This window comes from Amblyraja radiata, chromosome 4, assembly GCF_010909765.2.
Source record: "Amblyraja radiata isolate CabotCenter1 chromosome 4, sAmbRad1.1.pri, whole genome shotgun sequence".
NCBI lineage: Eukaryota > Metazoa > Chordata > Chondrichthyes > Rajiformes > Rajidae > Amblyraja > Amblyraja radiata.
In genome coordinates, this window is record NC_045959.1 from 102,049,549 (window position 1) to 102,075,215 (window position 25,667).

The 25,667-nt window shown below is 45.2% G+C and overlaps 1 protein-coding gene across 6 annotated transcripts in view; it reads right to left on the bottom strand.

The window, feature by feature from the left end:
• LOC116972429 (RING finger protein 151-like) overlaps positions 1 to 25,667 on the bottom strand; it is a 44,933-nt gene that overhangs the window by 14,867 nt on the left and 4,399 nt on the right. For 2 of the 6 annotated variants that reach the window (XM_033020108.1, XM_033020105.1), the window contains exons 2-7: positions 19,458 to 19,664; positions 15,302 to 15,441; positions 10,079 to 10,105; positions 7,767 to 7,929; positions 4,087 to 4,207; positions 1,204 to 1,565 (exon numbers count right to left, since the gene is read on the bottom strand). In XM_033020108.1, coding sequence (XP_032875999.1) covers positions 1,356 to 1,565; positions 4,087 to 4,207; positions 7,767 to 7,929; positions 10,079 to 10,105; positions 15,302 to 15,441; positions 19,458 to 19,663 — 867 coding nt within the window. In that variant the 5' untranslated portion in view covers position 19,664 and the 3' untranslated portion in view covers positions 1,204 to 1,355. Of the gene's footprint in view, positions 1 to 1,203; positions 1,566 to 4,086; positions 4,208 to 7,766; positions 7,930 to 10,078; positions 10,106 to 15,301; positions 15,442 to 19,457; positions 19,665 to 24,442; positions 24,462 to 25,578; positions 25,602 to 25,667 lie in introns of those variants that run through there. The other 4 variants (XM_033020109.1, XM_033020107.1, XR_004411802.1 and 1 more) reach the window with 4 other exon arrangements.

Consider the following 25,667-nt stretch of genomic DNA (forward strand, 5'->3'; position numbering starts at 1 on the left):
ACTGCTGTAGAGTCTGCAGAAGGGTCTCGACCTGAAACGTCACCCATTCCTTCTCTCCAGAGATGCTGCCTGTCCCGCTGAGTTACTCCATCATTGTGTGTCTCTCTTCAGTGTAAACCAGCATCTGCAGTTCCTTCCTACACATCTTGGGTGGAATACACGGAACTTCCTACTTTACAGACTCCATTCTTAGAATACATCCCAGTCAGTTACCTTATTTTATCTAGAGAATTAATTATACAGCTCCTTTAGAATCTCTGAATAAGATTTCATACAGGATGTTTGGAGTTTTTCATCTGTTGATTTTCCAGAGATTGAAACTTGTGTATTACATTGTAAGAACAGTCCTTTGGAGCTGTATTGTGTTAAGGGCCTTAGGCGATTTTTTTCGGCGACTGTCATAGTATGTGGCTGAAAAAACGACGACTGGACCCCCCCCTGCGACAAGCTACAACAACCTACCACCTAGTTGACGTCAAGCTATACGGCAAGCTGTTGACAACCCATTAGGACATCCACCCGCGACAAGCTACGACAACATAAGACAATTCAGTCGCCGGTTGACGTAGGTAGTCGCCAATAGAATTCACCAAAGTCAGAACCGCCGACAACCTACGTCAGGAGAAGTCAAGCTACGCTCATTGGCGTCAAACCCACTGTCACCGACTGCTGCCAAAAATGGTTGAACATTTCAAAATCCAGCGGTGGCCAGAAAAATGCTACAACTCTTTGGGCGAGGACTCCCGACCGTACAGGCAACATCTCGGCCACCATGTGGTGACAGCCTAGTCGCCTAAAATAATAGCCCAAGTAGGACAGGCCCCTTACCATTCACAAACAGAAGCATACAAAAAGCCAACATGTGAGATGTATTAATACTCTGACTTTAATTAGGGTTTATCCTTCAAGGAACACGTGACACTCGAGCAACAGTTTTACAAATTCTCCTTAAAAGGAGCATAAGGTCAGTGCAGAACAGGCACTTGAGTGATTGAAATGACTCCTCTGATCAAGTACTAAGGCCAAATTCCTGTTTACAGAATAGCTTTGTCACCAAAAGCCACGTGCCTACATTTTACCATTACTTATGCTTTCAAGAGAGTTAGATGGAGCTCTTAGAGATGGCGGAGTCAAGGGATATGGGGAGAAGGCAGGAACGGCGTACTGATTGTGGATGATCACAGGGAATGGCGGTGCTGGCTCTACTCCTGCACCTATTGTCTATTACTACTCAAATGTTCTATCCTCGTGGGGGTGAGGCAGAAAGTAAGAATGAACTCATTTGCAAGAAGAATGAGGGAGCTGCTTCCTTCCACTAATTCCGTCGCCTAGTTTCTCAGAAAGCTGTGACCGCTTTAGGTTTTCCTTTTGATGTTGAGGGGCCTGGTGCAGGTGTTTCTTTTGCTACTTCCTTCTCCGCTGGAAAGCCTGCCGTCTTTGTGCATGCTCTTCAGCAGCTCCACCAGTTCTCTTTTCTCCAGCTCTGCCTGCTCTAGTTCCTGCCGATGCTTCCTCTCTTCTGACACCAGAGTCTGTACCTCCGACATCACGCGTGACATCTGGCTCTGAAAGCACAAATCGCACCCTGAAATTTAATACTTGACACAATTATTAAAATGTAAAAATAAAAACATCAAATACCCAACTGAGGCAAATACAATTTTGTATCTTACTTTGAAAAAAATTGGGGGATACAGTGGCGCAGCGGTAGAGTTGCTGCCTTGCAGCGCCAGAGACCTGGGTTCGAGCATGACTACGGGCGCTGGCTGTACGGAGTTTGTACGTTCTCCCCATGACCTGCGTGGGTTTTCCCCAGGTGCTCCAGTATTTCTCCCCCACTCCAAAGACCTACAGGTTTGTAGGTTAATTGACTTGGGTAAGGATTGTAAATTGTCCCTGGTGTGTCGGATAGTACAGCGTAGGTTTACAAGGTTAATTCCCGGGATGGCGGGACTGTCATATCCTGAGAGAATGGAGCGGCTGGGCTTGTACGCTCTGGAGTTTAGAAGGATGAGATAAACAACGTAAAAATAAAAACATCAAATAACCATTTGTATCTTAGTAAATATGGGGGAACATTGTGGCACAGGTGGTGGGGGGGAGGGGGGAGAAGGGAGAAGAGAGAGGGGAGAGGGAGAGAGGGGAGAGAGGGAGGGGGGAGAGAGAGGGGGGAGAGGGGAGGGCAGAGAGGGGGGGAGAGGGAGGGGGAGAGAGAGAGCAAAGGCGGGAGCCAGGGGGAACGTTGTCTAAAACGTGATACAGACACACAGGAAAGTTGCCGCTGTAAATAAGACAGCTAAAGCACAGTGTACGGTAAGTCCTTTAAAAGAGGGGGAGAGCGGGGGGAGAAGGAGTGGAGGCAACTTTTAAGAAGCCAGAGATACACGGCTGTGAAGCTCGGCGGACATTTAACATTACCGGTCGGTTATCCTTGGTTCTGAAAACTACTTACTGCTTACCTTTTTTTTTCCCCAATGAGCCAATGAAATTCATCGGTCAGCACCGGCTACAACCTACGAGAACCTTCAACCTCCTGGCAACCCACCAGGACTTCCTTGTGACCCACCTACGGCACGAGAATTCTCGCTACTCTCCATGGCGACTTCATTCTAGCCGCCACTAATTTTTCGACATGTTGAAAAATTATCAGCGCCCATAACGAGGCCGCGACTAGTTCCCAGAATGCGGGAACTCCTCACGACCATGAAGGCGACTCCCCGGCAACCACCCGCGAACATGTGGCGACTGCAAAGTCTCCTGCAGTCGCCTAAAAAGTCGCCTAAGTGGGACAGGCCCATTATGGTGACCTTAGGGTAAAAGAGTAAAAACTAGGGGGGGGACGACGACAAGATTTAGAATAGAACTGAGGGGCAATTTCTTCATGCGGATGGTGGTGCCAATATGGAACAAGCTAACAGAGGGAATTGTGGAGGAGAATACAATAGAGACATTTGAAAGACATTTAGTCAGGTGCATGAATAGGAAAGGTTCAGTGGGGGTGTGGGTCGAATGCAAACAAATCTGACCAGCTCAGTTCTAAACATGATCAACGTGGGCAGGTGGGGCCACAGGGTCTGTTTCTGAGCTGCATGACCCTGTGATTATTATAGGAAGGTCTGCAACTACATGAGGCATTCTTATAATGGACATTAATCCAACAGTTTCCCACCACCCCACCCTTCCCCACCTCCCCAAAGTTATTTTAAAAAAGTAAAAAGGAAGGCTAAAATGCTGGAGAAACTCAGCGGGCGAGGCAGTATCTATGGAGCAAAGGAATTTTTCCATAAAGTTAAATGCTTAAAAAAAAAAAATCACGATGAAAGGAAGAATATTTTCTGGGCAGGTTAATATCAACACATTCAAAATGTTCATGAGCAACTCAATGGATGAACTTTGCAATTCCAGCAGGACTGCAGAAAGACACCCAGATAGTCTTGTTTATTATAGTCACCTGTCCCAAGGTACAGTGAAAGGTTTATTCTTGCGTGCTGACCCAGCTAAAAGACTGACCATGATTACAATCAAGCTGTCCACATCGGAATTGGGAGAATGTTCATGAACATTGAATTCTCCCAATTCTGTTAGCCCTTGCTGTCTCCTCCCCTCTCTCCCTCAGCCCTCGGGCACCTCCTCCTCCTTTTTCCTTTCTTCTCCCCGCCCCCCCCCCCCCCCCCCCCCCCCTCCCTATTTCCTTCGCTCCATAGATGCTGCTGCACCCGCTGAGTTTCTCCAGCATTTTTGTGTACCTTCGATTTTCCAGCATCTGCAGTTCCTTCTTAAACACATGCTAATTTAGCACTGCAGTTTGGAATAAGGCACACAGGCTATTGTGGTGGCTGTGTCGATGGTCACTGGAGCCCTATAAAGAAGATGCCTTTGTTAATCCAAATATTGTCTGAAGTAGTATCCCGACCTAAAATGTTAGCCTATCTGTTTGCCAGAGATGCTGCCTGACCCGCTGAGTTACTCCAGCACTTTGTGTTCTACGCAAGTATTGTTAGGATATTCTGCCGTGCATTTTCAAGGCATAGATAATCACATGTATATATTTAGTTCCGTAAAACTCCCATAAGTAAACGTACTAACTTTAAGCTCCTCGATTTCATTTTGCAAGAAGCTCTCTTTCTGGACCATGTGCCGTCTTTGAGAATCTAAACGGGATTCCATTTCATGTCTTAATTCTTCCACTTTACAAATCATTTCAGACCTTTCATACGTTAAAAAAATGGGAGAAAATGTTAAGATTTATTTTACCAAACCGTATTTATTTTTCTCCAATTTTTAAGAAGAAGAAGAAGAAATAATTTTATTGCCACACAACCAAGGTCGGTGGTATTTGGGTTGCCAGCAGCGGTACAATAATAAAGAACACAACCACATTAAAATTTTACACAAACATCCACCACAGCATTCATCACTGTGGTGGAAGGCACAGAGCTTGGCCAGTCCTCCTCCATTTTCCCCCGTGGTCGGGACCTCCACCCTCCACAGCCGTTGCTGCGGGCGTCCAGATGGTAAGGGACAAAGTCAAAGTCAAGGTGAGTCCAGGATCGGCTCTTCCCAACCAGAGACCGCGGCTTCAGGCTGGTGTAGGCCGCAGGCCGGCGGTCAAAGTTTTAAAATTCTCCTTTCCATCAAGTTTTGACTGATTTCAGATATCATTAATGTAGATCTCCATCGTAGAGTGATACAACGTGGAAACAGGCCCTTCGGCCCAACATGCCCCAGCTACACTAGTCCCACCTGCCTGCGTGTGGTCCATGTCCCTCCAAACCTGTCCTATCCATGTACCTGTCTAACTGTTTCTTAACTGTTGGGACAGCTTGTTCCATACACCCACCACCTTTTGTGTGAATGTTTCCAAGCTGTGTACACATCTTCAGTGGAGTCCTTCCAAAAAATCCCTTTCAGACCTCGATAGCAGATGATAAATTGAGAACCCTTTCTATGCATTGCATCATCTACAGTCTGTAAAACCTGTAATTTGCTCTGTTGGTACGGCATCATTCATTTCCACCAATAAGATGAACATTGTTGTCCTTCAATTCAAAAGTCGAACGGAAAGATTTTCACATTACATTTTGCCAATTTCCAAGTTGGTGGGTTATGTCAATATCTTCTGGCTAATCTCATTAGCAGACGTTAGAATATCCTAAAACTTTAAAACCAGCTAGAAATTGTAAACCATTAACAGGTATTATCGCAGTGTTTAAGAAACATTTAGTTAGGTACATGGTTAGGAGGGATATGGGCCAAAAGAAGGCATGTGGTGTGTTGGTCGGCACGGGCAAGTTGGGCCGAAGGGCCGTTTCCATACTGTATGACTGTGACATTCATCATCGTCGTGGCTATCCCTCGCGGTCGAGGATGATGGTCTACGTTCTGTTGTTTTTATGGACTCTCAGGTGGCTTATGAGTCCAATCCTGGCTTTGAAAGTTCTTCAGCATTCAGGACAGGTAATTCCAGATGGCAGATCGGGCTTTGATTGTTGCTGCCTCTCTCTCCGTTTTCTTCTCTTTTCTTCCAATTCTGCGCATCTCTTGGCTTCAAAGGTCGCTGTTCCTTCTTGGATGATGGTTTCGCCAGTTTCCTGTCCTTGGCATTGGTTTCCCAATTGTCAATTTCACATTTCTTCACGCTGGCTTTTAAGGCGTCGTTGAATCTCTCCGTTTGTCCGCCTCTTTAGCGCTTGCCTTCTTTAAGCTGGGAGTAGAAGGTTTGCTTTGGTAGACGCTCGTCTTCCACCCGAACAACATGGCCGACCCATCTTAGTTGGCTCTTGATGACGAAGGCTTAGGATTAACATTTATACAACATTCTTCCGTCTGCACTCTTTGTGCATAAAACTTGTTCATCTGATATCAAACTACAATTTACATACATTAGGCCGAGATAAATAACGTACCTCGGTTGGTCAACTTCTCTTGTTCTTCCAAGAGACTTTACGTGAAAATTCAGGGACAAATGTTTCCTTCAGGCAATGAAGAATAAAAAACAACTTCCGCAAAAACAGCACAAGAGGACAGAATGCAATCAGCAGCTAAAGGTCATACACCTTTAATGCACATTACTTAGTTTGTTTTAGTTTTAGAGATGCAGCAGGGAATCAGGCCCGTCGGCCCACCGAGTCTACACTAGTTCTATGATATCCCACTTTCTCATCCACTCCCGACACCAAGGGCAATTTACCGGGGGCTAATTAACCTGCAAACCCGCACGTCTTTAAGATGTGGGAGGAGGCCGGAGCACCCGGATGGAAACCCACATGGTCCCAGGGAGAACGTGCAAACTCCACACAGGCAGCATCTGAGATCAGGATTGAACCGGGTCTCTGGCGCTGTGAGGCAGCAGCTCTAACAACTGCACTGTTGCCCAATATAAATTTCATATAATATTCCTTTATGTAGTTCTGTGCCACATGTACTAGGACACCAGTGAAGTAGAATTGGTAAGGACACAGGAGTTTCTTGGAGCTGAAGGGCCCGTCCCACTGTACGAGGTAATTCAAGAGTTCTCCCGAGTTTTCCCCTGATTTGAACTCGGAGAAGGTCCGTAGCGGGTCCGTAGGAGTTCGTGGATGTCCCGTAGCGGCTCGTACGAGTAACGGTAGGTACTCGGGAAATCCAGTAAACTCGTGACGTTTTTTCAACACCATGAAAAATGTCCACGAGTAAAAAAAATACTCGTGATGAAAAAAATGGTTACTTTTTACTCGTACGAGCCGCTACGAGACATCCACGGACTCCTACGGACCCGCTACGGACATTCTCCGAGTTCGAATCGGGGGAAACACGGGAGAACTCTTGAATTACTTCGTACGGTGGGACAGGGCCTTGAAGCAGAAGAATTGGGAAAACCAAGACAAGAGCATTGCTCTGTATTGAATATACATTTACAGCATGATAACTTTATGCATATGTTTCCCATTGTAAATATCGGCACAAATTTATAAGGAATGCGCTGATCACGATTTTGTAAAGAGGATGTATATTTTAATATATAAGGTTATAAAACTTTGTTCACACAAGACCTTATCAAACTATACAGCAACTTGTCACCAGCTGCAAATCACTCACAGAAATACTGCAAAGAAAAATGATGATTTTCAGCTACTCCAACGCCCAGGAGCAAAGATGATTGCACAAAGTGGTGAATGCTGCCCGGTCCAGCACGGGTACTGACCTCCCCACCATCGGAGGGACCTACAGGAGTCGCTGCCTCAAAAAGGCAGCCAGCATCATCAGAGACCCACACTTCTCTCATTTCAAGCCTTCCATTGGAAAGAAGATATAGGAGCCTGAAAACTGTACCATCCAGGTTCAGGAGCTGCTTCTTCCCTACAGCCAACAGGCTATTCAATTCTACAACCTCCAAATAAGCTCTGAACTACATAGACTTGGGGGGGCGGGGCATTGATTTTGTCTTTTTTTAGTACTATTATTATTTGTTTGTTTTTCTGTGTATGTTTGTGTTTGTATTTGTGACCGTCATTAGTGTCAAAGACAGATGACAGTCTGAAGACGTCTCAGTTTGAAGGAGGGTCTCGACCTGAAACGTCACCTATTACTTTTCTCCAGAGATGCTGCCTGACCCGCTGAGTTACTCCCAACGTTTTGCGTCTATCTTCAATTGAAAACGGCATCAGCAGCTCCAATAATCTATGCCCATTCTATAAAAATCCAGCTCGTGTCAGGAGTTTAGGATCAAGGTTGTGGAGAAGCCAAACAGAGCTCAAGATCAGGTTGTGAAGTGGCCCGTTACATACCTGAGCAATTCTAGTTCCGTCCTCAATTCTGCGATACAGTTGTGCTGTGCATCGTCAGCGCTGAGAATAGCATAGCCACAGCCACTCGAGCACTCACGGCTGCGGTATTCACACCCCAGCATGTGCGACTCCAGATTGTGTCGCTCGATCTGAACCGTGCAACCTGCGCAGAAAAATGCATCGACGTTAGAAAAATCCTTACGCGAACAAATTGCAGTTAAAAAAATAAAAATAAATAAATCTTGGAGCATGCAAACAGCACAAGGAGCACTGGAGTCCGTAGCATCTGTGGAGGGAAATGATTAGTTAACGCTTCGGGACGAGACCCATCATTTCCCTGAGCCAAGTCCAACAGTGCCACGGCTTCACAGCAGTAGAGTTGCTGCCTTACAGCGCCAGAGACCCGGGTTCGATCCTGACTACGGGCGCTGTCTGTACAGAGTTTGTACGTCCTCCCCGTGACCGCGTGGGTTTTCTCCCACATTCCATGAACTAGCGTACGGGTGATCGTTGGTCGACACAGACTCGGTGGATCGAAGGGCCTGTTTCCATGCTGTATCTCTAAACTAAACTAGACTGCAGGTGCAATTTCCTGGGGCATTGAGCCCAGCAGTGCAAAGGGGATCCATCCAGTATGTAGGGGTCCCACCTCCCCCGTGGATCTATAGCCCACCCTGCTGTAGCAGCTATCTATTCCATCTTCCTATTTCTGTACTCTGTGGTTGTGGTATTGGGGGGTAATCCAGAGATTTGTGCAAATACTTCCACTGCTTTTTGTTTTCAAAGATATCCGTTTACTCTGAGAGAAAGACAAAAAATGCTAGTCAGCGGGTCAGGCAGCATCTCTGGAGAACACGGATGGGTGAGGTTTCAGGTCGAGATCCTCTGCCTGACCTGCTGTTACTCCAGTATTTTGTGTCTATCTGCGATGGAAACCCAGCAGTTCCTTCCTACGTTTCTATTTACTCACCCACCCACCTCCTACACACCTTCCATCAAACACCTGTACAGGTTTATAGCACCTGTATAGGTTTATAGTTCAGGTGAAACAGAAAGCCCCAAGGAAATAATGCAGTTTTAGATGTAAAATACCATAGCCATGGGGCATAAGTGGCAATTCAACAACAGAAATGCTGGCATTGAGTTTTCATTTAGCATTGAGTTTTCATTTCTCGTGGCATCAGAAAAATAAATTAAAATCGAAGTGGCAAAGGACACGGATCACAAATGGTTTTGGAGAGGAAACAGTCATCTTAGACATAAAAGGAATCTGATGTGAGGAAAAAGGGGGCTGCTGCCACGTACGGTGGCAGGCAGTAGATGCCACTGTCCAGTGAACTTTTGTAACTGTCGGCATCAAAGCGTGGCGACACTTGTGTACTGCCTCGCTGTGGTCCGTCTGCGACATGATTTTACCGGCGTTGCACGCAAAACAAAGCATTTCACTGCACCCAGGTACACGTGACAATAACGTGTCATTGAATAACCAATCAAATCAAAAATTAAGTAGCATTTGAGCAAAAGTGAGAAGCTAAACTGACGTGATTAAAGCGAATAAAATCAAGAAAAACCTACCTGATCGCATATTAAAAAATACATTTGATGGAAAAAAACTATAGGGAATAGAGTAATATAATGAAGGGAAAAAATTGAATATTGTGATTGAATAAAACTGAAATTATACATAAATGTTTTATTAAAATGTTATATTAGTCAAATACACTTCCCATAAAGGCATATTCATGCACTTCCAACTACTGTTTTATACACCCTTATACTTCAATATGATTGTGCCTAAGATTTTTACTGGTGTGTAAAAAGATGACACTGTACTTCAGGACAATATCGTACACTTGATATGGGCCAAACACAGGCGGGTGGGACTAGTGTAGTTGGTTGGTGTGGGCAAATTGGGCCGAAGGGCCTGCTTCCACATGGTGCATAGTGTACAGAGGAAGTTGAACACTGGTTAATTTTATACTCGCTCTTGAACAGTGACATTGGATCATTAATGACCACAACAGGACTTGATGATAGTTCAACATTATTTAAACGTCATGATTTTGCTTTCTCTTCTGCACTGGAGTGTCAACCTGCTTTATATCTTCAATCGATAGAATGGGTCCAGGAAGCACAACATCTTTGGGCAGAGGGGGTGCATTACCAGATTAAGCAAGCACAAAATCATTCAAATCACACACACACACACACACACACACACACACACACAATTAACCGGTTATATTTTTGTATGCAAAATTAAGCTTTAAAATTGCACTGCAAAATTCACTGTTAAATATATACATACATACCACATCCATAATACATGTAAATTCCACCTAAAGAAAAATGGGTAGAGGGATACTTCAAATACTTGCGGAGAGAAACAAGAAAAGCCTTACTTTAGATGCAGAAATATTTTGAATGCTGCACAGCGCAGAAGAGAGCATGTCCATTATATCGTCACTGCTATCATATATTGGGAAAATATTACATTTAAGCCACATAATAGCCACAGTGATAAGGCTATGGTCACAAAGTAATTTTGCACATTGGTTAGAATGGTGTAAATGGAGCAGAAACCCTATAGTAGTAACAAGGAACTGCAGATGCTGGTTTACACAAAAGGACACAAACTGCTGGAGACACTCGGCAGGTCAGGTAGCGCCTCTGGAGTTTACGTTTTGGGTCAGGACCTTTCTTCAGAATGGACAGATTTTTTAAAAAGCCTAGAAAGTTGGAGGAGAGATGGGAGCGAGGCACACTCAAATATTTGTGAGGAAAGGGATGACTTTCAAGTTCAGAAGGTTTAGCAATAGGGTTATTAAAGTCATAGAGTCTTAAAGCCCTGTCCCACGGTAAAAGATCTAACTCGTGGTAAGCACGTAGAATGAACGTAGCGGGTACGTCGGAGCTCGGGGACGTCTCTTAGCGGCTTGTAACGCTAACGGCAGGTACTCGGGAAACACGGTAAACTCGGGAAGACTCGTGAAGATTTTTCAACATGTTGAAAAATGTCCACGAGAGCCCCGAGTACCGACGAGCGGCCATTACCGTAAATCTCAGAGTTCGAATCAGGGCAAACTCGGGAGAACTCTTGGACTCGTACAGTGGGACAGGGCTTTTACAGCGTGAAAATAGGCCCTTCAGCCCAACTTGCCCACACCGGCCAACATGTCCCATCTTCACTAGTCCCACCTGCCTGCATTTGGCCCATATCCCTCTAAGCCTGTCCCATCCATGTACCTGACTAAATGTTTATTTAAACGTCGTGATAGTCCCTGCCTCAACTACCTCCTCCAGCATCTTGTTCCATACACCCACCACCCATTGTGTGAAAAAGTTACCCGTCAAGTTCCTATTAAATCTTTCCCTCCTCACCTTAACCCTGTCTTCTGGTTCTCGATTCCCCTACGCTAGGCAGAAGATTCTGTGCGTTTACCTGATCTATTCCTCTCATGATTTTGCACACTTCTATAAGATCACCCCTCCTGCGCTTCAAGGAATAACGCACCAACCTACTCAATCCTTCCCTGTAGCTCAGTCCCTCTTGTCCTGGCAACATCCTGCTAAATTTTCTCTGAACCCTTTCAAGCTTGACAACATCTTTCCTGTAACATGGTGAGCAAAACTGAACACAATACTCTAAATGTGGCCTCACCAAAATCTTATGTAACTGTAACATGACCTCCCAACTTCAATAGACTAAACTAAAATCTCCATATCGCCCATTCTTAGTCACATGTGTGACCAAAATATTGTGGAATCCATCTCTTCTAATTCTGAAAGCATTACAGGTATATTGTTCTGTCTATATTACTAAAAGTCTGATCTTGACCACATCCTGTTTTTCTGTTTCATGATTTTAGAAGAAACGCTGTCATTTACAGCTGTGATTTTTGGCCATCTTACTCAGAGTCCCCCTCCGCTGTGCAGGACAAGATGATTTTTCCCATCGATGAAAAATAAAAGAGTTATTAATGTTTAAAAAATGTTGAGATTCTCTCTGCTGCCCCTGCTGGTGGGAGGGGGGAGGGACTATAAAACCCAGAAGTGTTGTGCCTCAGTCAGTCTCTGCAAGATGGGGGAAGTGAAAAGATCACGTCTCTCAGTCTGAGCTGTGAATAACACTGAACACATGTCTACTAAACTGTGAGTGTGGTTTTGAAATGGTAGGAAAATTGATTTGAATTTGGTGGCCTTGCACCCTGCTTGAAATAGAATTTCAAAGAATAGCCGTGAGTCAACTGCCAGCCCACCAGGCGTGAGTGAGCTGCCAGCACATCAGGCTTGAGGAACTGATCTGCCACCCCAAGAATCCATTTGGCCCACAATGTCCATACTAGCCCTCTGGAGACCAGTCCCTTCAGCCCACAACACCCATACCAGTGCTCCAGAAAGCCCCCCACTGGCCACCAATATTGGAATTGGTGGAGAGGTGGAATATTGCGTTGAGGGACCAGCCCTCCCATGTGATCATGGGACCCAACGGGTCCCACTTAGTCTAGTACTGTATATATCTTCTTCTTCTTCTTCTTCTTCTTCTTGCGTATGGCGTGCACAGCCTAAAGTTGTAGGTCAACTTGTTCTATTTGATCTTGCTTATGCACGTCGGGTTGATTCCATTAGTCGAAACAGGGTGGACCATGTGAAGGTTGCAATCTCCCACCCCACTGTATATGATATATTGTTTTTTCGAAGCTTATCAAGCGAAATATTTATGTTATGCTGACAATGTTTGTTTAGGGTCAGAGGTTAAATACGACTGGTCACGTGTGTGTGGCCTCGCACAGAAGCATTTTTTTTTCCCCATAACTCAGTTTCATCTTACAAACTCTTGTGAATTTTGAAAAGCTAGCATGTTCAATACCTTTAGCAAACATGCATTATAGCTTTGTAGGTAGGAAAATAGCAATGAATATGATTAATCTCTTACAAGAATGGTTTTAATGCATTACTTTATGTGATGCCATGTGGTCACGTGTGTGACATTTTGGTTCACTCTCCAAAGAATGGCCCATATTAAGGTCTCCAAATCAAATTTGGGTTAAAACTAGTTTTACCCACCAGAGGGCATGGCTCAGCAGCATAGAATTCCTCAGTCACAAGTGATTTAGATGGAAATAAATTCAACGAAGTATATGTGGTTTAAAAAAAAAATGTTTTAATTCCTCGAGATCTATTGCTTTTTACCCCTGATAGAAATCGGTGGCAATTTGCATCTATGGATAAATTGCTAAGTTGGTGCGGAGCTTCTAGAGAACTAACAACAGGAAATAAAAGAAATGGCAGATATGTTGAATTGATTTTACGTATCAGTCTTCACTGTGGAGGACACTGTGAATATTCAGAATTTAACAGATGGGCTAATTTCAAATAACAGGGAGGAGCTTTATAGAAAGTTTGGAAGAATGAGTGGTGACCATGTTCAAACATACAACAAGATGCTTATCTGGTTTGATAGGTTTGCTAGTCTTTTCAGTATGAAGAAGGGTCTCAACCCAAAACGTCGCCCATTCCTTCTCTCCAGAGATGCTGCTTCACCCGCCGAGTTACTCCAGCATTTTTTGTCTACCTTTGATAGCTTTGCTGTCGGACAAGTAAGCACCTGTCCAAATGCCTTTCAAAGACTGATTGGATCTATCTTTCCCAGCCCCCTTGTCAGCCCCTTCAATATAAACACCACCCTCTGAGTGGAAATACCTACCCCTCAGATCATCTTTACATTTATCCCCCTGAATCATAAACCTACGGTGTCTACGATCCAGCATAGACTAGACATGTACTCGGCTTGTACTCGCTAGAATTTAGAAGATTGAGGGGGGATCTTATAGAAACTTACAACATTCTTAAGGGGTTAGACAGGCTAGATGCAGGAAGATTGTTCCCGATGTTGGGGAAGTCCAGAACAAGGGGTCACAGTTTAAGGATAAGGGGGAAATCTTTTAGGATCGAGATGAGAAAAAAAAAATTCACACATAGTGGTGAATCTCTGGAATTCTCTGCCACAGAAGGTAGTTGAGGCCAGTTAATTGGCTATATTTAAGAGGGAGTTAGATGTGGCCCTTGTGGCTAAAGGGATCAGGGGGTATGGAGAGAAGGCAGGTACAGGATACTGAGTTGGATGATCAGCCATGATCATATTGAATGGCGGTGCAGGCTCGAAGGGCCGAATGGCCTACTCCTGCACTTATTTTCTATGTTTCTATGTAAAATGGCCTCCTTCTGTGTCATGATAAGTATGCCAAGACAGTCACAAAGTAATGCACAGCTAGTACAGCTGCTGCCTCACAGATCCAATGACCTGGACTCATTCCTGACCTTTGGTGATGTCTGAGTAGAGTTTGGGTTTCCGCTAGGAGCTCTGGTTTCCTCTGACATCGAAACATAGAAAATAGGTGCAGGAGTAGGCCATTTTGCCTTTCGAGACAGCATCGCCAATGTGATTATGGCTGATCATCCAAAATCAGTACCCGTTCCTGCTTTCTCCCCACATCCCATAGGTGGTTTGGTTAGGGACCGCTGTTAATGACCCCAAGTGTGTAGGTGAGTGGTATAAGTCAGTGGAGATGTGGCGAGAACAAAACAGGATTATTGCAATAATGGCCAGTGCAGAGTTGGTGAGCTAAACGGCAGAGCAATGTGAAAGGCCTGGATAGATTGGTTGTGGAGAGGATGTTTCCAGAGATGGGAGTGGAAGATTCTAGAACCAGACAACATGGGCAGCAGACTCTTGCATGATGTCGAATGGACAAGCCAAATCCATACTGAGTTTAGAAGAATGAGGGGGGGACCTCATTGAAACATACAGAATAGTGAAAGACAGAGTGGATGTGGAGAGGATGTTTCCACTAGTGGGAGAGTTTCAGACTAGAGGTCATAACCTCAGAATTAGAGAACGTTCCTTTAGGAAGGAGATGAGAAGGAATTTCTTTAGTCAGAGAGTGGTGACACTATGGAATTCATTGCCACAGAAGGCTGTGCTGGCCCAAGTCAATGGATATTTTTAAGACTGAGATTGACAGGTTCTTGATTGGGGTGTCAGGGATTATGGGGAGAAAGCAGGATAATGGGGTTGAGAGAGAAAGATAGATCAGCCACGATTGAATGGCGGAGTAGACTTGATGGGCTGAATGGCCTAATTCTGCTTTCGCTTATGAATTTATGAGTCAGTTCAAGAAATACATGCTCACTGGACCCCCATTTTGTTTTTATATGAAATCACAATTAAAATATATTTTGTCTGCTCTAGCGGTAAAATCCTCCTGTAAATTTCAATCAATTAAATGGGAATTAGTTAGAAAAAACAACTTAAAACCATAGACACTGGAAAAGGGTCTCAAGCTGAAACATCACCCATTCCTTCTCTCCAGAGATGCAGCCTGTCCCGCAGAGTTACTCCAACATTTTATGTCTATCTTCAGTTTAAACCAGCATCTGCAGTTCCTTCCTACACAATTTTAAACCATAATTGAAGACTACTCTACCTAACGGCAATTCTGGTCCAATATCATTTTTTATTGCTTTACACTCACCAGGATTTAAGCAAGGAACCTGGCTGAATTCACACTCTCTTTCATGTCTGTCAATAGCTTCTAAAGAACAGGTCGTTTCACAGCCATGCTGCCTGTTTTTGCACCAGATCTGAAGACGATTCAAATCATTTCGCATATATCTGTTATATAAAAAAAAGAGAGATTAACTTCTTTATTCTTTTTCTATTTGGTCAGACATGCAACATGTTAAATAAAGCAATTTTCACTGGGGATACACTTAATTTTCTAACATAAAACAGTCATGGTGGCGCAGCAGTAGTGTTGCTGCCTTACAGCGAATGCTGCGCTGGAGACCCGGGTATGATCCCGATTATGGGTGCTGTGTGTACGGAGTTTGTACGTTCTCCCCGTGACCTGCGTAGGTTTTCTCCGAGATCTTCGGTTTCCTCCCACATTCCAAAGACGTACAGGTTTGTCGGTTAATCGGCTTGGTAAATGTAAAAATTGTCCCTAATGTGTGCAGGATAGTGTTAATGTGTGGGGCTCGCTGGTCGGCGCGGACCCGGTGGGCCGAAGGGCCTGTTTCCATGCTGTATCTCTAAACTAAACTAAACTAAAATGGAACAGTTAAGCTGTACCTCAACTTTTAAATTCTCAGGTTCAGGAAGGAACTGCATTTTATTTTTATCTTTTTATTTTTCCAGTGCTGATGAAGGTTCCTGAGGCTGAAACATTAACTTTGTTTGTGTAGGAAGGAACTGCAGATGCTGGTTTGCACCGAAGATAGACACAAATGTTAAGGTAACTCAGCGGGACAGGCAGCATCTCTAGAGAGAAGGAATGGGTGACGTTTCGGGTCGAGACCCTTCTTCAAAGTTTGTGGTCTTGTTTTAAAATCTTCCAATGTCTCTAAACTCCTTTAGTTCTGCAAACATTTTGCTATTTATAGTTGTGATAGAGGGAGGCATTTCAGATACAGTAATATTTATTGATCACCCCTAATTGCCTCTAAGATGATGGTAGGGACACCTTCTTGAACTGCAGTTGCCATTTTGTTGTAATGTGTTCTTTGGATGGAATTCCATAGCTTAGCCCAGTGAAATCAAGAACCAGAGGATAGACAAAAATGCTGGAGAAACTCAGCGGGTGCGGCAGCATCTATGGAGCGAAGGAAATAGGCAATGTTTCGGGCCGAAACCCTTCTTCAGACTGATGTAGGGTGGGGGCTGCGGGAAGAAGAAAGGAAGAGGAGGAGCCAGAGGGCTGAGGAAGAGCTGAGAAGGGGAGGAGACAGTGAGGGCTACCTGAAATTGGAGGTCAATGTTCATGCCACTGGGGTGCAAACTGCCCAAGCGGAATATGAGGTGCTGCTCCTCCAATTTATGGTGGTGCTCACTCTGACAATGGAGGAGGCCCGGGACAGAGAGGTTGGATTCGGAATGGGGAGTTGAAGTGCTGAGCCACCGGGAGATCAGGTTGGTTAATGCGGAGGTGCTCGGCGAAACGATCGCCAAGCTTACGCTTGGTCTCACCGAAGTAGATCAGCTGACATCTAGAGCAGCGGATGCAATAGATGAGGTTGGAGGAGGTGCAGGTGAACCTCTGTCGCACCTGGAACGACTGCTTGGGTCCTTGAATGGAGTCAAGTGGGGTGGTAAAGCGACAAGTGTAGCATTTCTTGCAGTTGCAAGGGAAAGTGCCCGTGGAGAGGGGGTGGTACGGGTGGGAAGGGATGAATTGACCAGAGAGTTACGGAGGGAGCGGTGTTTGCGGAAAGCAGACAGGGGGGAGGTGGGAAGATGTGGCTGGTGGTGGGGTCACGTTGGAGGTGGCGAAACTGACGGAGGATTATTTGTTGTATGTGACGGCTGGTGGGGTGGAATGTGAGGACTAGGGGGACTCTGCCCTTGTTCCAAGTGGGGGGGGGGGGGGATGGGGAGAGAGAGCAGTGTTACGGGGTATGGAAGAAACCCCGGTGAGAGCCTCATCTATAGTAGAAGAGGGGAACCCCCGTTCCCTGAAGAATGAGGACATCTCCGATGCCCTGGTGTGGAACACCTCATCCTGGGAGCAGATGCGGCGTAGACGGAGGAATTGGGAGTAGGGGATGGAGTCCTTACAGGAAGCAGGGTGGGAAGAAGTGTAGTCTAGATAGCCATGGGAGTCAGTGGGTTTATAGAGGATGTCGGTCAGAAGTCTATCACCTGCGATGGAGATAGTGAGGTCAAGAAATGGTTGGGAAGTGTCGGAAATGGTCCAGGTGTATTTGAGTGCCGGATGGAAGTTAGTGGTGAAATGGATGAAGTCAGTGAGTTGTGTGTGGGTGCAGGAGGTAGCACCAATGCAGTCATCGACGTAGCAGAGGTAGAGGTCGGGGATGGGGCCCTGGTATGTCTCGAACAAGGATTGTTCAACGTGGGTTTAAGGTGAGAAGGGAAAGATTTAATAGGAACCCGAGGGGCATTTTTTTCCCACAAACTGGGTGGTGGGTAAATGGAATGAACTGCCAGAAGATGTAATTGTGGCAGGTACTATAACAACATTTAAAAGACATTTGGAAAGGTACATGGATAGGAAAGGTTTAGAGGGATATGGGCTAAAAGCAGGCAGATGGGACATGTAGATGGGGCATCTTGGTTGGCATGGGCAAGATGGGCCCGTTTCGTTGCTGTATGACTCTAAGATGACTCTAAGATGTCCCTTTAACATTGTTTTGATTATGTCTTAATATCTCCTTGCATAGCTGAGACTCAAATATAGTTTGTTAATGTTCCAGTATTGTGCCTTGAAATATTTTGCCACATGAAGATTACAGAAGTTACTGTTACAAAATATCAGAAGTCAGATGTAGAAGTGATGCCATTTACTTACTTTTAAAAATTTACAAATTCTATTTTGTGCTTCAAAGCACAAGTTTAATAAAAGTATATTAATATAACACCGGGCCCCGGCAGAATATCAGCTCCTGAAAATTTGTTTTTAAGAAAAATGTGTTTACTATTGAAATAAGTCTTAGGCAAGATATTTTACCTTCAGTTGACATTGTCTTAGCATATTTATTAATATAAAACTGCTAGAAAATTGTGGACACAAGGAACTGCAGATGCTGATTTACAAAAAAAGACGCAAAGTGCTGGAGTAACTGAGCGGGTCAAGTGGCACCTCTGGAAGAAATATATGCCAAATTACTTAAAGAAATGTACTTCTAATCAAGTGTAACAGAAATATATACTTGCAGGTGGATGAGGGGTGATCTTATAGAAAAGTGTGTAAGATCTTAAGGGGGGTGGACAGGGTAAATACACAGAGTCTTGTACTCTGGATGGGAGAATCGAAAACCAGAAGACATAGGTTTAAGGTGTGGAGGGTAAGATTTAACAGGAACCTATGCGGCAACTTAAGGGCCTGTCCCACGAGCATGCGACTCCATGCGGCAAGCGCGACTTAACGTGGTCGCTTGAGCCGTACGGCCTCGCGGGGCCGGTCCCACTCCGATCGCCGGAGCCGTATGGAGTTGTGCGGAGCTGATCCCGACATCGCGAGGGGCTCCGAAAAACTGACCGTGTTCAAAAATTCCACGCGGCAACGGCCTGCCGGCCCGCAGCCGCCTCGACGGGCGTGCGCAACGTCTTGACGCTGTACGTTCAAAGAGCCCGTTTCCACGCTCTATGACTCTAAAGATGTTAAGAGTCTGTGGGCCAAAGGACCTGTTCCAGTGTTGCATGGTTCTATGTTCGATGATAGTGCAAATAGGAAGCATCAATTTCCCTTATCAGAGGGTGAAAAATCAAGTGGCAGAGATTTAAAACAAAGGGTAGTCACGTTAAAGGAGGTGTGAGGAGAGTTTTGGTTTCAAGTGTGAAGAATATGGTTGCGATAAAAACCTTTAAACAGCACTTGACGGATAGAATGTGTAGGAAAGAACTGTAGATGCTGGTTTAAATCGAAGGTAGACAAAGAATGCTGGAGTAACTCAGCGGGACAGGCAGCATCTCTGGAGAAAAGGAATTCCTTCTCTCTGGAGATGCTGCCTGTCCCGCTGAGCTATTCCGGCATTTTGTGTGTACCTTAGGTATTTGGATAGGACAGGTTTAGATGGATATGGGCCAAATGCAGGCAAGTGGGACTAGTGTAGAGGGGCCTGTTTCTAGGCTGTATGACTCTATGACTCAGATAGAGATATTTGGAAAGTTACCTGAACAGTGGTCGAAGCATGGACGTGTCCAGGGTCTGCCGATCTTCAGGACAGTTGTGGTTCTGCACGAGCCACCCGTGTATACATGACGTGCAGTAGGCATGCTCACACGGAGCCTGCAAAGGATTCTCCAACACATCGCGGCAGATGCAACACAACAGCCCTTCATTCACATAGCCTACAAATCGCTCAATATCGTAGCCCATTCTAGTACAGAAAGGAGACCAAGATTTAAAGTTAAAACCAGATAACAATCAATACTTTGCTTTAACTTTGAATAAGACGATCTTTTTTTTTGCTCTGAATTGATAACAAGTTTGATTTACACACGATAAAATATTTCTCATGTACTTATCCTATATTATTATGTAATGTAAAAAATGGTGGCGCAGCGATAGAGGTACAGCTTACAGCGCCAAAGACCTGGGTTCGATCCTGACTACGGGTGCTTGTCTATACGGAGTTTGTACGTTCTTCCCGTGACCCGAGTGGGTTTTCTCCGAGATTTTTGGTTTCCTCCCACACTCCAAAGACGTACAAGTTTGTTGATTCATTGGCTTGTTATGAATGTAACATTTTCCCAAGTGTGTGTGTAGGGTAGTGTTAATGCGCGGGGATCGCTGGTCGGTGCAGACTCAGTCGGCTGAAGGGCCCGTTTCCGCGCTGTATCTCTAAACCACTCAGCCATAGAAAAAAAAACAATTTTGTACCGACTTTTTTAATCTTATTGTTTAAAGCAGGAAGTGAATTAAAATGATGTTGGTTACCCTAGCTTACAATCTACAATAATAATAACTCCAGGTCAATGAATTTCGTGACTTCTGCTGCTAGCGGGTCATGAGGTCATAAGTGATAGGAGCAGAATTAGGCCATTTGGCCCATCAAGTCTACTCTGCCATTCAATCATGGCTGATCTATATCTCCCTCCTTTACCCATTCTCCTGCCTTCTCCCCATAAGCCCTGACACGCGTACAAATCAAGAATCTAAAACCTCCGTCTCATGGTGTGAGTCCACCCACGAGTGATCCCGAGTTTAAAACAAGTCAAACTCGTGGTAATCACGTAGAATTAACGTAGCGGGAACGTCGGAACTCGTAACGCTAACTGCAGGTACTCGGGAAACTTGTTAACTCGTGAAAATCTTTCAACATGATGAAAGATTTCCACGAGTCAAATTTACTCTTGAAGTAAAAATTTTAAACTTTTAAACTCGTTGTAAGAACGTAGTAGCCCGTGAGTTTACAGTAGTGAATACGGTACCGTGGGCACGCTTTAACTCAGCGGGACAGGCAGCATCTCTGGAGAGAAGGAATGGGTGACGGGATGACGTTTCCAAATTTCTGCTGCGTCTTTGTGTTACTCCAGCACTGTGTGTTCACTTTTTGTCAACCAGCATCTGCCCTTTCTTGTGTATGACATTATTTGTATCCGTGGCAGTTGATTGTCGCTCCAGTTTTCCAGGGGGTCGGGGGGGGAAGATGCTGCCTAATGGCGATCTCATTTATTAATTTCTAAATAACCCGCCAATTTCTCTTCATTCGCTGTTATATCCGAGAACTGCTCCAGATGAACTCCTGGATTTGATTTTTTACCCTCCCGGGGGTAAAAGAAAAAAATAAATGCACTTAAAGCACCAGGGGTTGGGTAGAGGCATATGACCAACGAACGGGGCGATATTATCCAGAATTAGTAAAATAAAACAAAAATTGGAGTACTGAATTGCAGTCGCCCAGTCCATTTCTCCAGAGATGCTGTCTGACACACTGAGTTACTCCAACTTTCCGTGTCTCTCTACGGATTTGAGAGAGTGAGATTCACTGCCAGACATCGTCGGTATATTAAATGTACAAGAGTCGTTTCACATGACTGTAGTCGAGGAAACAGTAGCGTACCAATAGTCCGATTATTGTAGCGGTATAGCAAAGACATCTCTGCTGTCCGTTTTTGGTGTTGTATATATTTGTTCTTCCCCCCCCCCCCCCCCACCACCACCTTTCCCTCCCAACTCCAGTCCCGTCCCGACCCCCTGGGAAACTGAAGGGAGCGACAATCAACTGCCACGGATACAAATAATGTCATACACAAGAAAGGGCAGATGCTGGTTGACAAAAAGTGAACACACAGTGCTGGAGTAACACAAAGACGCAGCAGAAATTTGGAAACGTCATCCCGTCACCCATTCCTTCTCTCCAGAGATGCTGCCTGCCCCACTGAGTTAAAGCTACGTTAATTCTACGTGATTACCACGAGTTTGATTTGTTTTAAACTCTGGATCACTCGTGGGTGGACTCGCACCGTGAGACAGGGCCATAACTATCTCTGCCTTAAAAATAAGTGTGTGTAGGCACAGAGTTACTGCAAGATGGCGCTGAAGCCAGGAGGCTCTTTGCATGCTGGTCCCAGAAGAGGATCTGCTATCATACATTACAGTTGCTCCACTCTTTGATTTCTTTATTTCAAATGCAGCATTGCTTACTCAACTATGCTCAGCTAAACCATCCTCTCACTCGCTAGAGTGCAGTCTTGACCTCCCATCTACCTCAATGAAGACCCTCGAACTATCTTTAATCTGGCTTTATTGGTCTTTTTCATGCACTAAACATTAGACCCTTTATTCTGTTATGCCCGTCCCACTTAGGAAACCTGAACGGAAACCTCTGGAGACTTTGCGCCCAACCCAAGGTTTCCGTGCGGTTCCCGGAGGTTGCAGGTAGTGGAAGCAGGTAGGGAGACTGACAAAAACCTCCGGGAACCACACGGAATCCTTGGGTGGGGCGCAAAGTCTCCAGAGGTTTCCGTTCAGGTTTCCTAAGTGGGACAGGGGCATTACTGTACACTGTGAATGGCTTGTTTGTAATCATGTATCGACTTTTCACTGACTGGATACCACGCAACAAAAAGATTATCACTGTGCCTCTGTAACACGTGAGAATAATAAAGTACACTAAACATTGAGCATTTTATTGGTATGCATCACAGCTTGGTTTGGGAGCAGCTCCATCCAAGACCACAATTGAATTGAATTGAATACTTTTTTGTCACGTGATAAGTCACAGTGAAATTCTAATGTTTTGCAATAGTCACCACATAAAGGCTGGGTCGGCACTGACAAAGTTATAAAGTATCCTGCGCTAGGTCCACCCTTGTTCTCACCCCCTCCCTCATGGCGGTCCCCCACGCCACGTCCTCCGACTCCCACGTGGCCCATCCTCGAACGGCGACACACTCATCGACCGCCACACCGACCTCCTCCACGATCACATCCGCAGCGCTGACCCAGGCCCCAGTCGCGGGCTCCGTCGACCCAGAGTCAGTCGGCCGCAGGCTCCACCAACCCACGAGACTCCACCGACTGACGAGGATCGGGCTCCGACCCGCGAGGCTCCACCGCCCAGGTTCTCAGTGGCCTCCTGGAAGGCAGTTGCTGCGGCGGCCTCCAGCAAGTAATTGCCACAAATTGTGGACGCAGCCCAGACCATCACACAAACCAACCTCCCTTCCATTGACTCCATCTACATCTCACGCTGCCTCGGCAAGGCCAGCAGCATAATCAAGGACGAGTCGCACCCTGGCCACCCCCTCTTCTTCCCTCTCCCATCGGGCAAAAGGTACAGAAGTGTGAAAACGCACGCCTCCAGATACAGAGACAGTTTCCTCCCAGCTGCTTTCAGGCAACTGAACCTTCCTATCACAACTAGAAAGCAGTCCTGAACTGCTATCCACCTCATTGGTGATCCTCAGACTATCCTTGATCGGACTTTATTGGCTTTATCTTGCACTAAACGTTATTCCCTTATTATGCATCTGTACATTGTGAAAGGCTCGATTGTCTTTTTGCTGACTGGTTAGCACGCAACAAAAGCTTTTCACTGTACCTCGGTACACGTGACAATAAAACTAAACTAAAGGTACAGGATTGTTGACACAAAATGCTGGAGTAACTCAGCGGGACAGGCAGCATCTCTGGAGAGAAAGATTGGGTGACGTTTCGGGTCAAGACCCTTCTTCAGACTGATGTCAGGGTAGAGGATTGTGCTTGGTATGATTTCAGTAAGCTCTGTTGCCTGTGGTTACCCACTGTTAAGATACAGGCACAAGCAATACTCACTAGCTATTACGGGAAAACCGATACGTACTCCACAAAGCATTTGATTAAGCCCTTCTTGAGAGATCATTAAATAAAATCAAAGCTCTTGGTATTCAAGGTAGTTTATTGACCTGCCAAGGAAATAGGTGGAATGATATTTGACAGAGAGCAGAAATCACACGCATACCTACATTAGACATTTGTGACAACCTAATTCAGTATGTTGAAGTATAGATTTTTAACTGCATTAATTAATTGCCAAATTAAAAAAAAACAATTTTGCCAATACCAGAAATGTAAGTTACTCCCAAATTTCCCGGCAGCAATGAATCCTCCATTTGTGTACACAACGCATGAGAGATGATATGCAATTATGTAAGTGCTGGCTCGAAGGGCCGAATGGCCTCCTCCTGCACCTATTTTCTATGTTTCTAATCAAGACTGAAGAAAGGTCTCGATCCAAAATATCACTAATTCCTTTTTTCCCCCAGAGATGCTACCTGACCCGTTGAGTTATTCCAGCTTTTTGTGTCTATGCTCAAGAATTTGTCTCTCCCTCAAAAATACCCATGACTTGGCATCCACTGAGTCAGAGAAACGAGTGATATAGACGGTGATATAGAACAAATGAATGAAGGATATGCAAGAGAGCAGGAGGAATCACAGAGGGGGAACAGTGAGAGAGGGTGTTGCAGAACTCCCATTGGGGAGAAGAGGAGAACAAAGTAGGAGAAATGTGTAGGAAGAAACTGCAGATGCTGGTTTAAATCGAAGACAGACACAAATGTCTGAAGAAGGGTCTCGACCCGAAACGTCACCCATTCCGTCCCTCCAGAGATGCTGCCCGTCCCACTGAGTTACTCCAGCACTTTGTGTTTGTCTTCAAAGTAGGCACACCTCGAGGAGATTTCGCAGTGGAGTGGACAAAATGAGCTGCAGATGCTGGTTTACACCGAAGATAGTGAAGAAAGCGAAAGGCATGTTGGCCTTTATAACAAGAGGAATCAAATATAGGAACAAAGAGCAGTTGTACAGAGCCCTAGTGAGACCACACCTGGAGTATTGTGTGCAGTTTTTGGTCCCCTAATTTGAGGAAGGACATTCTTGCTATTGAGGGAGTGGTGCGTAGGTTTACAAGGTTAATTCCTGGGATGGCGGGACTGTCATATGCTGAGAGAATGGAGCAGCTGGGCTTGTACACTCTGGAGTTTAGAAGGATGAGAGGAGATCGCATTGAAACATAAAAGATTGTTAAGGGCTTGGACACGCTAGAGGCAGGAAACATGTTCCCGATGTTGGGGGAGTCCAGAACCAGGGGCCACAGTTTAAGAATAAGGGGAAAGCCATTTAGAACGGAGACGAGGAAACACTTTTTCTCACAGAGAGTTGTGAGTCTGTGGAATTCCCTGCCTCAGAGGGCGGTGGAGGCAGCTTCTCTGGATGCTTTCAAGAGAGAGCTAGATAGGGCTCTTAAAAATAGCGGAGTCAGGGAGATATGGGGAGAAGGCAGGAACGGGGTACTGATTGGGGATGATCAGCCATGATCACATAGAATGGCGGTGCTGGCTCAAAGGGCTGAATGGCCTACTCCTGCACCTATTGCCTATTGATAGACTCCAGCAGTAACTCAGTGGGACAAGCAGCGTCTCTGGAGAGAAGGAATTAACTTTCTGGTGCCTTTGCCCACAGTGGAAATTTTTGATTCTGCTGTGGGGGGGACGTTTGTGTTGTGTTGTGTCTATTTTCTTTATTTATTTATTTTTAAACCTTTTTCTATGGTATGGAAACTTATTATCTATTTTAAGTAAAGCACTTTGGTGTCAATGCGAGTTGACTTAAAACGTGCTATATAAATAAAACTTACTTACTTACTTACTAAGGAATGGGCGACGTTTCGGGTCGAGACCCTTCTTCAGACTCACTGGTTATATCTGCTCGTTACACTCTCAGGCTTTCAATGTCACCACGTTAAATTGATATCTGAGTGTTAGGAATGCATTGGCATCGTGTATACAACGATACGGTGGTATTACCTCTCACCGGCCCCGCTGCTGCTGATCCCACTCCCCTAGTGACCACCCGCTGTTGCTGCTGTAAAGCAAAGATTATACAGGCGCTCCTC